General features: G+C 34.1%; 3 protein-coding genes across 5 annotated transcripts in view; 1 reads left to right on the top strand and 2 right to left on the bottom strand.

The window, feature by feature from the left end:
• The window catches only part of LOC121116134 (cyclin-dependent kinase 5 homolog), a 33,570-nt gene extending 20,154 nt beyond the window's left edge, over nt 1-13,416 (top strand). For 2 of the 3 annotated variants that reach the window (XM_040710364.2, XM_040710365.2), the window contains 6 exons: nt 9,451-9,872; nt 9,934-10,084; nt 11,541-11,773; nt 11,840-12,064; nt 12,134-12,380; nt 12,442-13,416. In XM_040710364.2, the coding sequence (XP_040566298.1) occupies nt 9,451-9,872; nt 9,934-10,084; nt 11,541-11,773; nt 11,840-12,064; nt 12,134-12,380; nt 12,442-12,554 (1,391 nt within the window). In that variant the 3' untranslated portion in view covers nt 12,555-13,416. Of the gene's footprint in view, nt 1-125; nt 8,394-9,450; nt 9,873-9,933; nt 10,085-11,540; nt 11,774-11,839; nt 12,065-12,133; nt 12,381-12,441 lie in introns of those variants that run through there. The other variant, XM_040710366.2, reaches the window with a different exon arrangement.
• Nucleotides 12,133-15,054, bottom strand: gkt (tyrosyl-DNA phosphodiesterase glaikit). Its single transcript, XM_040710367.2, has 2 exons — nt 14,603-15,054; nt 12,133-14,547 (listed from the first exon to the last, which is right to left on the bottom strand). Exons 1-2 carry the CDS (start codon nt 15,050-15,052, stop codon nt 13,465-13,467), a joined length of 1,533 nt encoding a protein of 510 aa, XP_040566301.1. The 5' UTR covers nt 15,053-15,054; the 3' UTR covers nt 12,133-13,464.
• Nucleotides 15,054-17,862, bottom strand: LOC121116136 (putative methyltransferase C9orf114). The gene is made up of 2 exons (XM_040710368.2): nt 17,215-17,862; nt 15,054-17,161 (listed from the first exon to the last, which is right to left on the bottom strand). The coding sequence occupies exons 1-2, from the start codon at nt 17,783-17,785 to the stop codon at nt 16,653-16,655; spliced, it is 1,080 nt and encodes a 359-aa protein (XP_040566302.1). The 5' UTR covers nt 17,786-17,862; the 3' UTR covers nt 15,054-16,652.
• Nucleotides 17,863-18,156: the final 294 nt, after the last annotated feature.

Here is an 18,156-nt window from a genome sequence, read left to right as displayed (position 1 = left end):
TATATATATATATTCAAAGTCAGCCAGTCGAGCATTGATAAAAACTAGTTTTCCCTCTTTTTTTTTTTTGCTCTGTTGCGAAATATTCATATTTATTATACAGGGTTGATGTTATCTAGTGGGACACACTTAATTATTTTCAATTTGTCAGGAGTAAAATTTAAACAAAAGGTTTCGTGAGGACATTACAATTTAACAAAATCATCAAAAAAAATAGTGGTTGGCCCAACTTTTATTCTATATGTGAACCCCCAACCCTAGTATTGGTCTCCATACGAGGCATATATCCCTTGCAGACCTTGACTTATGTAGTCAGAATCAAGCTTGGTCCACTCCTTCTTGATGGAAGTCTCTAGAAACTGAACATTCCTGTGAGGAGTAGTGTACATCCTATCCTCCAGACGTGCATAGATAGAGTAGTCTAAGGGGTTCGCGTCTGGAGAGGAGGCGGTCACATTTTGGGGTCTTGAGTGAAAAAAAAGTTGTCTCAGAACTTTTCTCTGACCCAGAAGTTCGATGTAGGAATCTGCATTGAGCCGTTCCTTCCTCTCCACGAAAATAGGATGGCAGACTTCTCCTGTGTTGGTTCCTGGATTTTATGAGAAAATTCAGAATCTTCTTATAAAAATATAATATGAATCAAGAAAGAAATTATAAGATATTATTATTTTTGTCAGATATTCTTTGTATATATGTGGCTATTAAAATTGAGGCTCTGTTGCATTAGTTTTCTTCCACGAGGAATTATCCTGATGATTCGGATTAATCCTATCCAGGGTTTGCAAATTGGACTTAAAATAGCAGACATTTATGAAAGAATGATAAACTAAACTAATGAATTTTATATTTAAATGAAGGCTTTAAACCAGGGGTTCTCAACCAGTATGGCACGGAGGCACTATAATTTGTTAATATTATTTTTTAATAAAGTGAGCAGGTAAAACCTAAAACAGGTAAATGCCACCTGCTGCAAAATCAAAGACTATTAAAGGTACAGCTTTAAACGAAGTTGCGAAACGAGGACCCATCCCTTTTTTATGTTTTTACTAGTGATGGGACAATTAATCGGAAGCGGGATTCGCATCGGAAAAATAATGTTTTAATTTGCGATTCCCCTCACCCACCCCATTTTAAGAAAAAAATTAAAAGAAAAAGGTCTTTTTTACCAGAAAATTTAATTATTGTATTTATTTTTCTGTGAGTAACTATGTATTTTTGAAATTGTTCTCAAAAAAATAAATTATATTTGAATTTTTTTCTTCAAAAATGTATTTTTAGAATATCTGGGGATTTTTGAATTTTTCTCCAATTTTTTTTTATTGGAAATTTTTCTTCAGAAAAATTAATTTTGTGTGAATAGCTGTGGGTTTTTTAATTTTATTTTCCAAAAAAATTAATTTATTGTTAATAGTTATGGATTTTTGTGGTAAAAGCAATATCAAATTGTATATTTGAAATTTTTTTCCAAGAAATTTAATCTTTGAATTTTTTTTTCTCAAAAAAATTCCCCAAAACTAGAATCTAAAATCGCATCGGAATCGACATCATTTTTTTTTTTTTTTGGGAATTGTTCCATCACTAGTTTTTACTAATGTCACTTCAATATTTTAGTTTACCATTATGCAAAAAATTGTAGAATGGTGCAAGGACTTTGTCCAATATATGTAATATATTATGTTACATTTTTTGTAATGTTGATTTTACAAAAAGGTATTTATTATTTCCGTACTCTGTTTGTCTGATATGTAAATTGTATATTTTATGAATAGACATTATGTAATTCGGTGTAACAAATTCTCATTTTTTGACAAAAAGTAACTTACATATGAAGCTCTTTATCTCTGAATCTATGATATACAGGGCGTTCAAAAAGTCTTTGACTACCTATATGACGAATATTTAAGAGGGTTTGTTCCATTTAGATCATTATACCCAACCTGGCTTTCGAAGACGGCCCACACACTGAAGTCGAGGGGATTGAGATCAAGAAGATCTTCATAGTCGACAGATGACTCTTCAAGTCATTAAGGACTTTTTGCATCTTTCAAGCATTAAAGGCCTTCATCCTGTCCGTGAGGAGATGTATTGGAGTCCTGAAGCTCTTAAGACCGATGTCGTCATGAACTGTCCTTCTGATGGTGAACTCGTTAGCTAAGCGCCCATTGATACTGTAAGATCCTCCTTGATCTTGGCCTCCAGGGACTTGAGAAATGTTTCATCTTGCTTTAAACCATTTCCTCCACTTCCTGCCTTCCTTTTGACTCCCATTCTCCTTGGCCACCCTGATGTTCTGGACTGTCCTCGCAGTCACGCCGAAAAGTGTCTGAGATTATTTTTTGATCAACATCTGTGCCGAGAAGATCCGAAACATTTTGCCTGCTTGATTCATGTTCACTGATTTTTTGTCCGATTTTGATCAATTAAAACAATAAGCAAGAATAAACACACATGTTTAGGAATTTATTGCTTAAAATATCACCTGAAATCGTAATTAGTGCAAAAAAAAAAAAAAAAAATCAGTTTAATGACGCGGGAAATTTTCTTGTCGTACTCTGTAAAAAGGAAGATCTCAAGACTACTCTTTCAAGCAATGTATGTTTAATTCTCCTACGTTAATTTTGTTTGGAATTTATTTAAGTTTTAATGGCATCTATTCTTACGCACATTGTACAAGGTCAGAAAGCTTGTGGAGGATGGAGAAAGCCTCTGGGATTGGCACAGAAGTGCAATGACCAATAAGTCTGTATTAGAGAAGATGTTAATTTCTGCCCCCAGGCTTTCCCAGCCCCCTGATCTGAATCCTTTACACTTTTCAATATGATGGCGTATTAAGTCCAAAACCTGTAAATGTATAATTCTTTAATTATACATTCAACTAAATCTTTATTAATTATTTTCTGATACATAGACAATGTCAAATTGATTTACTCTATTCGGCCGCCATTGGACTCACTGCTGGCGACAAGCCTCTTGCCAAAAGAGTTGCAATTATTACGAATGAAGTTCGGGTACATGCTTTACGGATACGGTCTTTTTTCTGGAGCCATCCTTCCTATCTATAGTCTCATTGTGGTCTTCTTAACATTGTAGATGGTCTTACGAGCCATTCCCGTCAGTCTGACAACCTCTGTCGGAGTCTGATCAACACGTAAAGGATTTGATAATCAAAGCCTTTATTCTCGCTCCGATGACATTTTTTGTTCGATTTAAAATATTAAAAAAATAGCAGGTGCTTGATATACATATGTTTTTCAGAAAATTTTCTAATTTCCTCAAAAAGAACCTCTTAAATCAATATAGTAAAAGGGCGTAATTTTCAAGTTTCCACCCGGTAATTCAATATATGGTTGAACCGAACTCACTTTTAGAAATACTGCACAAATGATTATATACTTTGTAAAAGAATAATAGGGCATTCTTGATAATAATCGTCTTTGTTTATATTATTTCATTTTTTATGTTTTATTTTATTCTAAAAACATATGTACGTGTACTACTAGCAATAGTTTTGTCAGAGAAACACAACGTTTATTCTATCATAGGACTTTTTAGATGATACTATGTACATTTTAATAATTTTGTTCTATTTATTTGAATTGAGTATTATTCAAGGATATTTTTGTTGTTTTATTAGCTATGTTGGACACCGAGTTCAAGTGTTTGAGCTCTGAGTCATCCCACAAATTTGAATATTAAGCATACTCAAATATGTTCATGAAATATTGGCCTGAATATATTATTATATTAAAAAAATGAAAAGGGACTTTCTCCTTTTAATTATGTTTGTTCAAAATGGTTCTTATATTGAGTACAAGTTTTTGTGTGATTAAGATAATTGAACATTCTTTATATGTTGAATATATTTGGGCTGTAATCCTTTCTTTTTTTTAGTGGAGTATTTTAATGAAAATTATGACTTCATAAGTGTCTATTCTGTGGCACATTTCATAGTTCAATTACCCATATATGTCTCGGTAATACAAAATAACTAAGTAATTTTAATAGTTCAAAATTATATATTGTATTAGTTTTTAATAATTAAAATGACCACGATTTTGATAATATTAGGGTGTTGATAATTTTTTAGGCATAATTATTAGAAGTATTTTGTGTGTTCGGCGATTTAAGAATCCATTAAAAAACATGGATCAAAGAATTTCCATGAAATTTTGTGTAAAAAAGGAACTTGAAATCTTGACAATGCCATACGATGAAACTTTTTTGAGTAATAAAAAAAATGTTCACAAGTAGTAAAATCTCTTCCAAGATGGCCGGAAAAGTGGGAATGACAAGCCAAGTTGAAACAGAGAAGAAAATTGTTTTTAAAAATAGTCGAATGACTATCAGAGAAGTTGCTGAGGATATTGAGATATTCTTTGGCTCGTACCATGAAATTTTTTTTGGACATGAAACGATTGTCAGAGAAGTTTTCGTTCCGTAACTGCTTAATTTTGACGACAAAAAGAATTGTCGCATGAATGAACATGGCTAATGAGCTGTTGACAGATGTCAATGATGATCCTGATTTGCTTAAAAGTGACGAATCATGGGTATATGGTGTTCCGCAAAATTTGAAAAGTAACTTTACTTTTTGAACACACCTTGTAGAGAAATATACATATATATATATATGATGTATCAACACAAAAACAAGCTTAGTATTCAAAGTTGTTGGATGAGTTTAAATACTCAAGAATATTAGCTATAGTTTACAACCTTTATTTGATTTAAGGGACTTATATTGGGCCCGATATGAGCCTTTTCCAATAAAATATATTCATTTTTTATTTTTTTCATTGTGACGGTCAATTTGGGCTACTTTAAGTGCAATTTGTGGCACACTCAAAGGGTTCATAAGAGTGATTTGTTGAAAGAAATTGACAATAATTCGTCAATTTCTCATTCTTTTTATCCTGACAATAAATTTTGCCTACTGTAAGTGCAATTTGCTCCACAACCAAAGAGTTAATAAGACTGATTTGTTGAAAGAAATTAACGATAATTCCCCAAAGAATACAAAAGTAATCCCCACTCAATTTTGATATAGATTTTTCTATCTTACTTTTGTGTTGACGGGCCACATATCCATACACATTAGTTTTAATGTATCAACACCTCAAATGTTTTTTTTTTTCTTTTTTAGAAAGTACGTATATATATTTTTAAAAGTGTGAGAAATCTTTAACTTTTCAAATGATTTTTCCCATTATTATATTTATAGGTTATGTACAAGTAGCGATTTTGTACAAGTTGTAACTTGTACAAACTAAATTGTACTAGTTGCAATCTAAAACTCAGATGAATACCTTTTAAATGAGAGATTTAAGAGTACCTTGGGATGAAGATAATGCAATAGTTGAGGGATGATCATCGATATATGTGTGTAGTCTTTGAATATTTCAATAAGAATGACTCAAATATAAGTATTCTGCGGCAGATTATAAAGTTCAAATGCCCAGAGTTATACACGTCATAAATACATAATAACTATGTATTTTTAATGAATCAAAATGAATCGATAGTATCGCTTTATAGTTGCCATTCGAATGACCAAGTTTGTATTTAAAGAGAGCATTTTTGACGAAAAAATTGCAACATGTACAATTTTCTTATACAAGTTGCAACTTGTACACAACATATATATATATATAAGCCTATGCGTAATTATTGCATGCTTGCTTTCTAATTATTGTTTTTATCTTTATTTATTCTAAAAACCCTGTGCGCTTCAAACACATATCACATTTGTATCTCCATGTGCTTAATGTATTACTAACGAACTAACTAACCGTTAAGAAGAGCAATTTAAGTTAGTGATGTGTTGACTCGAGCCAAGTCGGTAGGATCCATAGGGAAATGAGGCAGAGTTCAACTTTGTCCGTTGCTCCACCAAAAATGGACCTATTAAGTAACACCCATGCCTACTGTTGTGTTAGTCCAGTTCATTATCGGCCCGGTTTAGTTTACCCCTGCATATCAGTTCTTAAAAATCAAATAAGATTTGATTGCTGTTGACGTCACTGAACTATATTTTTATTAATCAGTTCTAGCTAGTGATAGATAGAGAATTAAAATATGGAGGCAGGGGCGTCCGCAGGATTAAATTTTTTGTGGGGAGGGCTTGGTTTTTTTCCACGTCATAATTAAATCGAATGACCTTTTTATAGAAAAGAAATCCTAACCCCACAACCTTTTCTTCAGAAAAAAATCCTTAAATTGATTTTTTTAAGGGGGCTACATTACCTCCAGCCCCCCCCCATCTGGACGCCGCCCCTAAGAGGTGACAAAGACTGTTCTATTCCCTTCAGCTGTTAACTTTAGTATGTGTATCAGAAAGTATTCCGCCGAAACTGTTATAAATTAAATATGTTTACTTTTCCCTCCGCATTTGAAGATAGTATCAACTAGTAGACCAAACATAACAGCTGCACCAAACTTCTCAAAATTAGACTATTCATTAACTAAGTCAAACAGCCAAGCAAAATATTTGTCGCTTCTAAATTTTTCTTCCTTTAGGGTCTCAGTACTAGCAGTCACAAGGACGGGCTGATATGACTGACCCTAAGACTAGACTGAATAAATAAGGCCCAACACAACTCTATCCAATCCTATTTATTTATAATCAATGAAATACTTTTAGTGTGTACTTTGTGTATTATGCACTAGGGATGGACCGATTAATCAGCATATGCTGCTAAATCTTTTTTTCTTTTTTTTTGAGTTACAAGATTGCAGTGAGATTTGACAACATTATACCGAGTGGTCTATTATAATCTAAACACTTTGAATTTTAAACTCCAATAAGATATAATTTATTAATTAACCATAGAATTTCAACAATAAATTAAAGCTATAAATAGATGTGTGTCTGAGCTCTCTTAATAATTAATGCAGCCGCCCTTATCGGCAATTATGGTATCCAAGAGGCAGCGAAAGGCCTGGTACCCGCTGCAGAACACTATGTTATAATGTTTCAGTGCTGGCTGATAGTGGCTTTGAGGGCATCGGTGTTTGGATGACGGACACAACAGGCCTTTCCCTCGACATGCACCAAAAAAGTGTAGTCAAGGGGATTGGCATTATGGCTATAAGGGGGCCAAATGTGTCAATAAAGAACTTACAAGGCTCATTCAGAAGAGTCTTGGGGTTCTTTCATTGCTCTTGTCAAAAGTGGGCTCTCCACCTTGACAAGGCTCTTTCCACCCGCTTTTTGATAACTTTCTTGATAGTCAAACACCGAGATCTTTTGCATTAATATGAATCAATTTCATTCACTCAACGTTCATTCATTATTGAATTATTAAGTGTTCAGATTTCAATGTACCGCCCGGTAAGTATTACTGCCATTTACTGGCTTTAAATTATGAATTAATTAACAATCTCTAGGCATTAATGAACTGTATCAAGCATAACTATTGGGGTACAGAGCTTAAAATGGAGTCCTTATATGGGTAAAAAAAAGGATTGAAGGTTTCCTCTCTACCGAGTGTCCATTCAAGTCGTTTAGTATTTATCGTCAAGAAAAGCTATGGAAATACCTATAGGAATTGTGCTACGATAGCTGTCGTGACAACAACACTACTCACCTCCGTTAGAGTCGAGCTTAAAAATCATCATCGACTCAAGTCGAGTCGACACAACACTATTTTGAGTTTCATACCGAGAGATATGTATGTTCATACAAACACATTCAACTTCAAGATGAAATATTCATTTTCTTTAGGAGTAGTATTGCTCAGTGTATTTTTAGAGCCAAGTTTTGTTTCTTGCTCCCCCCTTCTTCTTATTATTATGACTCTTATTTTAAATGACTGTTATTGTAGTTCCTGCTTCTCTTAGGAGAAAACTACCTTCAGTGATTAGTATTACCTTTTCTCACTCTATAAAATCTCCCGTGGTGGAGTTATTATTGTCCGTGATATGGTTGGTGAAGTGGTGTTGAACGGAATGAGCTCCGTAAATGAAAATATGAGCAATTCCGTTAAACGAAAGGGAATGTATTTGGACAATTACTTTGCTCTCTCGGAAAAACCTCCCCTTCCTCCTCCCCCCTAATTCATTATCTAGCTCATTAACAACCTCAAAAGAAGATTACTATGGTCCACCTAGACCGCCTCCATCTTGTAATAGAGCAAGGCCCAAAAGTTGGACATCCACACTATTTAATGTCATTAAATCCAATTGTCCCTCTCTACCCTCTCCAAATAATAACGCGTTCTCCGCTTCTTCCAACTCTATCAATAGTAACAACCATTCAAAAAAGAAGGACATGAGATTTCATTCCCTTCCTCGAAATAAGAAAATTACCGCCACGGCGACTACCACATCCAATGAATTAAATAAAAGTAGTAGAACACCGAGTCCGTTCAGGAAAAAACTCTTTCCTCCTCGGGGTAATAATTATTTCATATTATTTTAAAGTCCTACAACAAGTTTCACGTGCTCTCAAATATTATTTTAATATATATATGTTGTGCGTTGACAGAATAATTATTTTCTACAAAAATCTAGAAGAATTTATGTTTTTACTCAATGTATACTTCGTTGGACAACTAAACGTGGGCTCGAAAGGTTCCTTTAGAAATACTAAAATAATTTTTAAAAAAATGTAAATAAGGCTTTTCCTAACTTGCCCACTCAAATTGCCCACATTCAGCATCAATCTCAGCCTTTACACGTCGCTGGAAGGTCTTGCAGGAGGTGATGACAAACTCTTCAGACAAGTTGTACCATGCAGCCACTATGGCGGGCTTCATTGAGTCCACATTTGGGTATGGAATTTTGTTTGTTTCCCTCTCCAAAGTGTCCCACACAGTAAAGTCCAGCAGGTTCAAAATTGGGGGAAAAGGGGGACAATTACCTTAATCATAATCCTCATCGCCTCAACTTCAGCATCTAGGAGACCTGAGATATGTTGGCTTTTTGTTCACTCATGATGACGAAATGTTTATTATAGATGTTTTATGTACAAAGGATGGCTGAACCAGAATGTCAAGAGATAATCATTAACACAACCTATATTAATGAGTAAATTATAATTAATTAAGAGGCCACGTTTTGCTGCCCAATACTGAATAATAAAGTAAAATATTTCATAGATATATTTAGCTCAATTTTAGACTTGCTATTCAAATTTGTTGGATGGGTTACTATAGTTATGAGCCTTCATTTGATGTATATCATCATATTGCCTTTTAAAAAGATAAAATCTATTAATTTCTCATTCTGTAATTGTGAGGATGGATTTTTGTTACTTCGATTTGCCATTAGGGACTTATACAAATGATGAATCAGACTTATCCTTGCAAAATGAAAAATAATTATTTTTCAGAGATACTCAATTCATTTTTGATATTAATAAATATTCTAGCTTACTATGTTGAGGGCCACTTCATATTTGAAATATAATGCTTCTTTTTTCATTTCATAAAATATTTTCATACTTTTTAGGTGTGGTACACGAAAATCCTCGAATTGGAAGTGATGGAGAAAGTGAAGAAGGATCGCGTACATCAGAAGATACAGGCGGTAGCACTTCCTCCCCATCGAGGTCTCTCAACAATAGTCATTCCTCGTCCTATTTCTCAAGTACTCTTGGAGGAGTTCGATTGAGACAAAAAAATAGTAACGTAAACAATAGTACTCATGGAAATTCGTCTTCAGTAGCTCAGCGAAAACTCTCTAATCAGGAAGAAATAAACAAACGACTTTCATTACCTTCAGATTTAAAATTACCTGATAATTTTATCGAGAAACAAGTCGTTTCACCCACATTAGATGGTCCCTTGACCAGGGCAACAAGGAGACAGTCTCTTTCAGAAATTGGTTTTGGAAGAATGGATACCTATACAAAACTTGACAAGTTAGGAGAGGTAATTACTCTCATCAATATTTATTAACCAACACAATTTTCTATATAATAAAATCATTTAGGGTACTTACGCTTCAGTGTTTAGAGGAAAGTCACGATTAACGGATAATCTAGTTGCCTTAAAGGAAATCCGCTTAGAACATGAAGAGGGAGCTCCCTGTACCGCTATCCGAGAAGTATCTTTACTCAAAGATCTTAAACATAATAATATTGGTAAATCATCTTATTTTAACCCCCTATAACGCGCTCATTAAGTCAATATGTGATTATAATTTCTGTTATTTTGTGAAATTATAATCCTTGTCTATTTCTAAGTTCAATAACAAAACGATTCGGGATTTTTTTTTTTTAAATCAATTATTTTTGACTTTGCTGAGTTTTATTTTAAAAAATCAATGATTTTTTGCAACACTGTAAGGTCGACAGCAAGAAATTCGCTTATTTTTCTGTTAAATAATCCATTGATTAGTGAATATTAGTAATTGTATCCATAAAGTTTTTTTTGAGACAAAAAATTGTCAAATTCCTTAAATGATGGATTCTAAAATTCATGTATCCAATATGATACGTATACCGTTAAAGTATTTAGTAATGATTATTATTTCTGATTTTGACACGTGAACGTGTCGGGAGTATAGCACCTCCCTTTGCGGACTGGTGGTATCAAAAATGATCCCATCATAGTTCTAAAACTATGTTGACCAACAAAATCGTTATGTTTGAGTTTGTTATGATTAGTATAGTTACTATCATGACTCGACAACCACGTTAGACCGTAGTTAGTAAAAAGCCAATCATACTAGTACATTGTGGCTTATATCTATCCCGTTTGTCTACGTAATATCGTAACTTAAATACGGCTTATACACAGGTAATTTTGGTTCAAATCGTAAGTATGACCGAATCGACATTGAAAAAAAATATTATGAATGATTTTTAAGCAAAACAAATTTTTAAAAGACAAATTTCGCAGTTTTAGAGAATTCAAATTACTATTCTAATGAATATGAGGCAAACAAAGCCGCTTTCTTACTTCAAAATGAAGAATCAAGAGCTTATGCTAGTTAGGCGAAAGATTTACCCTCAATGGAACATGACAAATAATTCTTATATTACAAGTTCAATTTAAGTTCTAATTTTTATTAAGTATAAATTGTATTTCACAGAAAATATATTAATTTCTTTTTGTAATCCCAAAACTTGCCTTATATATAACAAAAATACTTGAATACAAGTCCTAAAGGAATCAATATTTGTAGTATTCTGGGCTAGTAACTCTTTTTTTATTTCACTAACCCCGTTGGATAGTGGCTAATTTTAACGATCGTCGAGCCCTGGTTACAATACAAGTATAAACTTACTGCAAAACATCAAAAGAATTAATTCCAATTTGTCTGAGAACATGTTTAAACTAATAAAAATTGGTGGTACTTTATGTCTGCTGAGGTTACAAACTATTTTATGATAATTAAAAAGAGAACGGCTCCGAAACTTTGTCTACGTTGGGTTCACGTGCTTAATAAAATACATTTTTTTTGTAAGGGTAGTCTTTGAATATTAGAGAATATTTTACGGCAATGTCAAAATCGTTATCGTTCTGGTGTTAATATATATTTACATTTTAGGTGTTATACTCATGTCTTCTAATCATTACTTTTTTTATTTCTAGTTACTCTTCACGATATTGTTCATACAGAAACTTCATTGACCCTCGTTTTTGAATACCTTGAAAAAGACTTAAAACAATACATGGATGACTATGGAGGTTTTCTAAATTTGAATAATGTCAAACTTCTAATGTATCAGTTAGTTAGAGGAATATCTTATTGTCATGCGAGGCGTATTCTTCACAGAGATCTCAAGCCTCAAAATTTGCTCATAAATGATTTAGGTGAACTCAAAGTAAGAGGGACCCATTTAAAAAAATACATCATTAGTCATTTATTTTATTATAATTGTATTTTTTAGCTGGCAGATTTCGGCTTAGCTCGTGCTAAATCCGTTCCAACGAAAACTTACTCACACGAAGTTGTAACACTCTGGTACAGGCCTCCGGATGTTCTTCTAGGATCGACAGAATATTCTACTCCCATAGATATGTGGGGTGTAGGTTGCATTTTTTATGAAATGGCGTCAGGAAGGCCTTTATTTCCTGGATCAACAGTTGAAGATGAACTCCGTCGCATATTTTTGGTAAATCATAAAATATTCCAGAAGGAATTGAATTAATTAATTATTAATGTATGTGGATCTTATTAATAGGTTTTGGGTAGTCCCACTGAAGAAAACTGGACAGGGATATCAAGTTCGTCTATGCTAAGTTATTACAACTTTCCTGTTTATAAGCCTCAGTCTCTGAATAATAGAGCTCCAGGCTTAGAACAGGAAGGTGTTGATCTCCTTTCTAAATACCTTCTTTATGAATCCAAAAAACGCATCTCTGCAAAGGACTCAATGAAACATCCATATTTTGAGTCACTAGGTCCTGAAGTTCACCGTTTATCTGACGGTAATTAAATATATATTTCTTACTTTTGATAGAATTTCAAATAATTTTTTTTTTCTTATAGTCCAATCTATTTTCTCTATACCGGGAATCCAAATGTCAAAGGATTTGAACGGTCCATCCTCTGCTCCTTTCAGATGTGGTGTTGGAACTCGTCGGCAAAGTATGCTTTTGTGATCAAACTTCGTCCATCCTGTCTCAAATGACTCCACAACAGGATATAATAATTATCAACAATTCAGAATACAAAAAAAATAATAACATCCAACAACCATTCCTCTGTTACTGCCACTTGACACAGCAGTAACAGCAAGCTACAGGTTGAACCCATGAATCTGAATGCGTTACACATTATCTCCATTCAATTAACTCGAATCATTTCTATTTTATTTTTTTTGTTTCAGAAATATAGTTATATGAAATTTTTAACGATGAACAACATATTATTTTACGATAAAATATACGTAATTATATTGTTAATTAATGTATCATCGGTGTGAACTGTTTAGGCGTATGTATTATGCATAGTTTGTTGAAGAGATTTACTTTAAAAAAAAACTCTGGTAATGACTCTACTCATGGCCAAAAGTTGAGCTTATTATGATTAATAATCACGAGTCTTAGTTGGATTGGCGTTTATTTGTATGAGGATTCATGGGACGACGACTCACTTGATGAGAGTAGAATAAAAGTCATCTAGAGAAAAATCTGTGATTTTGATGGAGTATAAAATAAATAAAAAATAGCTAATGAACGTTGAATTGAACTACATACAAGACTTCAATATATATTTTTTTTTAATCCAGTTGATTTAACGAAAGGAAAAACTATTTTTTGATACAAGTACTAGGAAATAAATTGAAGTTTTCTTAGTTTTTATGAGGCTTTTATTATCTTTTTATAAATAAATATTAAATTTACTAATAGCATAGTTACGCTCAAATACATACTACAATTTCACCCATATTCTTAATATATAGTGCATATTATTATGTTACACTGTTATACAAAAACTCGAAATAAACATAAAATTAAGGAACCGCTATCATATACATACAAGGCATTTTATTTGAATAAATGAATTGGGTTATCCTAAATAGTTGGATAGTTGATCATAGAACCAGGGCTCATCAGAGGGGCTTCGATACTTTTGTAAGGGAGTGTCGTAGGGTAAAAGTCTACTAATAAGATCCTTTCCCTCAAAAACTTCACCACCATTAATGTGCTTGGGAGTAAATAGCACACCTGCCTCATATGACATTATAAGCAAACTATCTCCTGCTTTATTTAGTGATCCCCAAGCTGCTTTCGATAAATTAGATGAGGTCAATAGAAAGTAGGAGCATTTACTGTCATCATGAGAGAGGCAAGTATACGTCTTAATGTGGGGCATGGATGAATTTCTTGAGCGAGAAGTACTTCTCCAATGATGAAGGTACTTTCTGAGCCATATTTGCTTTGAGTGAGTTTGGGAGGAGTAAGGTAGACATGCGCCTCCGAGTGGACCATCGTAACTAGACAAGACGTCCGATTCTGAAGGATAAATAACCTTAAATTCTAAGGAATGTTTTCTGCCAATGGAAGCAGATGAGGACAAACTAGAAACAAGATTAGAAGTGACCCATTTATCCTCTGAAGGTCCTAGGGATCCGATAGAAGAGCATTGGATAATTACTGGCCAATCACTATTATCAGAATTGCAATTAGAATCCTTTAATCTTTTTTGAGCAGCAAGATGGCCCCAATCATATAGGGAAAAGTTTTTATGAGAACCAGGAACGGAACTGATGAAGAAGACATTCACATCGAAAAAATCACATTTAGAAATGACATCAATAAAGGGTTTTAAGGCAGACAAGTCATAAAATTTCAGATATTTCAACAAATCCTTTTTAAATTCTGTTGGAGAATCCCTTGGATCTCCACTACACTTGCAGCGAGGTGAAATCCATAGTCCCTGAGTTCTATTCTCCCAGTCGGAAGGGACCATATTAGCCGTGAGTACTATTACTCTAACTGAGTCGTCATCGTAAACAATGATCATCATTTTTGTATGATGTTTTCCATAAGGAAATTGAGACTTTACTTTGATGCTAGTTATATTTCTCGGCAAATTGGCTTTATTCAAACCTGGATCATCCTCACCATATAATATCAACATGGGCAAATCCTAATAACATGAGGTTAGATAGTTAAGAGCTGCATTTACGATTAAGATAGCATACCTCAATTTTGTTAACTTCATAGCCCATTAATAGAAAATCCTTATCAACCATAAAATTAATTTGACATGTTTTTTTAACCTTTCCAAGAGATGGATGCAAAAGCTCTGTGAAAAACACACTATCCATGGCTTTGTGAGTGTCTTTCGAATCCTTTACTTTTGTTAAAAACATTCTAAAAGGCTCTGATAGCGATATTTTCATTTGAATCAAGGATAATTTTTCTTCTGTTGTTACGTGAGCCGCTAAGGGAATGTTGGATAAAATATAAAGCTGCTCCCTTACAACTTCCACGGGAGTATGCCCATTATTTGCAGCAATGATACTCTCATCAGACACCGGTTTTTCCCTTAATAGTCCTTCAAGAACTGAATGACTATATTGTTGGAAATGTCTTGGATTTTTACGATAGCACTTGGTCCCGAAGAAGCAAGTTTCTCTAAACGACGACATCCTAAGTCAATATTGATAGCAAGGAAATAATTTGATTATTATCAATAAATTTAGCAAATAAATAATTTACAAAATTATATTTATTAAAAAACCATATGATCTGTTTTTGATTCAAATTGAATAATTAGCTTATGTAAGAACTCAACATATTCGGATTCTTGAATAAGAGTGTCTTTGTAGATTGAGTTGAGCTTTCTTTTTCTAGATTCATATCTTTTCATATCATTTTGTACATCCTCATTTTCACTTTGAGTTACTAGTGATTTCTCAATAAAACTGATTTCTTCAGACATGATGGAAGTAAATTTGGATAATGTGTCAGGCTCCAAATCAGTTGTCTCTAATAAAATGTCTTCAGGGCATTTAGAATAGAATTTATCTACAAATGTTTTTAAATGATCATCACTATTGAGAGAAAATGTTCTTATTAGCCCAAAGTTATCCAATTTTGCTTGAAAACATATCAAGAGCCCATGACCAATAAAGAAGTTCCAATCCGCCTCATATCTATAGCTACAGGATTTGATTAATTCTGGAACCAATGTTCGTAAGTCAGAGTAAGAGCTCTGGCAAGTAAATCTTTGTTCCCTCCGTAACATTGAAAGGAGAGCAATTACTTGATACTGTGAAGAAAGTTCCGAGTTCATATTTAACTTTATCTCATTTTCAAACATGGGATCCGATTGATCAAGGGTCTGAGAGGCCCACTCAACTCCATTCTCTAAATAATTGAATCTAAATTCCGTCTGATGACAACGACGAGGTAAAGTCACAGTGGAGTATATAATAGACTTGCAATAATTTACTTGATTTATAATGAGTCCCGATTCTTCACTTCCCCTCTTCTTGAATTCAAAAAAGAATGCTCGAAATTCGCTCAATGGATATATATCTACAGATATGTTTGAAGCGTCATTCGATTCGATTTCAAATACATATATTATTCTATCATCGCAACAATAACAGGATTTAAGTGATATATTTGTTGATACTGGAGAAACTAAGGCACTTTTCTTTGAGATAGTAGAGGTGTTGCGAAAATGACCAAATATACTAAAAACCTGGGACTCAAAGAGAAGCATATCGAAACTCTTGGACATTTCTATCATTAATTTATCTTTAAGGCGTTTAGACTCTTTCAATGCGGTTATGACAACATTATAATGCTTTAGAAGATCCTGGTTGTTGGTGGTAGTGGATCCACCATCGTCGTCATTTGAGCAAATGTTCATTTGACTGTCGTATTTTTTGAAGGATCCATTTTCAAACTCCAGGTCTACAAAACGATCCCCAACGCTAAGGGATTTGATATTTTCAAATGAGCTATTTAAGGATAGATCCAAGACATTTAATATATCTAAATGAGATGCATCATACAATACAAATACAAAGTCATTAAAAAGTTTTAGTTCATTTAGCACAGAGTATTCTCGATCAAAGACATAATTCACTTTTCCTGTATCCGCAGCGACTCTGAGTAGCTTCCCTTTTTTAGTAACAAGAAGTAAGCTATTGAAGAGGTCAATAAAACCGTAAGATCCAGAGCATATTGAGAGTAATCGACAGTCTTTAATAATATCACTAGGAGAGCGCTCCAGTTTTACATGTCCTTTGGACTCCATGATTCTAGTATTTTTGGTCGTAATGCAGACAGTGTTATGAGCAAGGCCTCTTCAGTTCGTATAGTTCTTGAACCTTGATTCGGACACGTATTTAAGTAGCAATCAAATAAATCCTCTACTTCCGTCGCCTCAGCTTTGTCAGACTCGGACTCAAATGCAAACTCCAGTCCCTTGAGTCCACCAATCACAATCAAGAGATGTTTGAACTTTTTGGGTAAATTATAATTATCAACTGAAGTTCCCCGCTCAGAGGTTCCAATCCTTACATCATAGCCCTCTTTGTAAGGGCAATTTTGAAAGACGCTAAAGAGAGAGTTGACTACACGAACGTTATAACCCCAATAGAGTCCACTCTTAGTTCTTGGAATATGTGGAGAAACGGCTTTACCTTTCCATAGACCATTAATGGAGCGCTTTCCTTCTAATTGTACGGTGACTCGAATTCCAGGAGGAACTTTTTTATCAACGATGCAGTCTTCTTTGAAACCTAAATGAAATGATATGAGTATTATGTGAGTGGGCATGAGAGGAGAGTCCTACCAATAAATGCCAGGGATCCAGCTCCTTCCTTTACAGGACGATCCAAAATGATTCCTTCTCTGTATATGCAATCAAATTCGTTGGATCTGAAATGATGCGGCATATCCGAGGGGTTGAGTACCCCAGAGTATTGCAAGTCCTTGTGAAGCGGGAAAAAATGTTTCCTCAAATACTGAGGACATTCCAGGAATTGGAGGATTCTGGCCAATTGGAGGGGAGAGGCGCGGAGTTTATCCCCTTCTGCACTTTGATTCTCTGTCTTGGGTCGGTCCTCAAAGACAATAACTTCGTCTACTTTGAATACCGCCAGACCTCTTGCGATTTGTCCTCCTAAATAAGTACGCAGCTCTGGACTTTGTGCATTATCCAGAATAGATCCAGCTACAGCAACGGAAATCGTGTAATCCCGACCCAGCGAGTCCTCCTCATGAGCTGTAGTAGAAGAATCCAGGGGAGTCTCTTCTTCCAACTTCCGCTTTTTCTCGAGTTTCTCAAGGAGCTTCTCTTGTTTCAAACGCTTATTGTTCTTTCGACTCTGAATGATCTCTGTGGCGGATACCTTACTCGACATCTCCACAACTGGGGACAAAGCTTTTTAGATTAGATCCACAGGAGTAGGACTACTTCGACATCATCATATTTGATATTATGTCCAACCATGCAGAAAAAGTAAAATAGAACCGCCTTTTAATTTTTCAAAACCTCGTCTTCTTTGATTTTTAGAATATATTTAATCTTTAAAAAAAGTAGCGAAACAAAGACCACGTGATCCATATTTGTAAGAAGTAGTCATCCGGGTAGTCACACTTTTTTTGTCGCCTAGAAGCGTTGAATATTACTCCATAACGAACTACGCCTCCTCTATGAACTTACCCTTTTAGCTTAATGTACAAGGTAAATTATGCAAAAGGAAAAAAAAGATTGATACCCCTTAAGGGAAAA

Source organism: Lepeophtheirus salmonis, chromosome 4 (genome assembly GCF_016086655.4).
Source record: "Lepeophtheirus salmonis chromosome 4, UVic_Lsal_1.4, whole genome shotgun sequence".
Lineage (NCBI taxonomy): Eukaryota > Metazoa > Arthropoda > Copepoda > Siphonostomatoida > Caligidae > Lepeophtheirus > Lepeophtheirus salmonis.
Note: the sequence above shows the minus strand (reverse complement) of the source record. Positions and strands in the feature narration are given on the sequence as shown.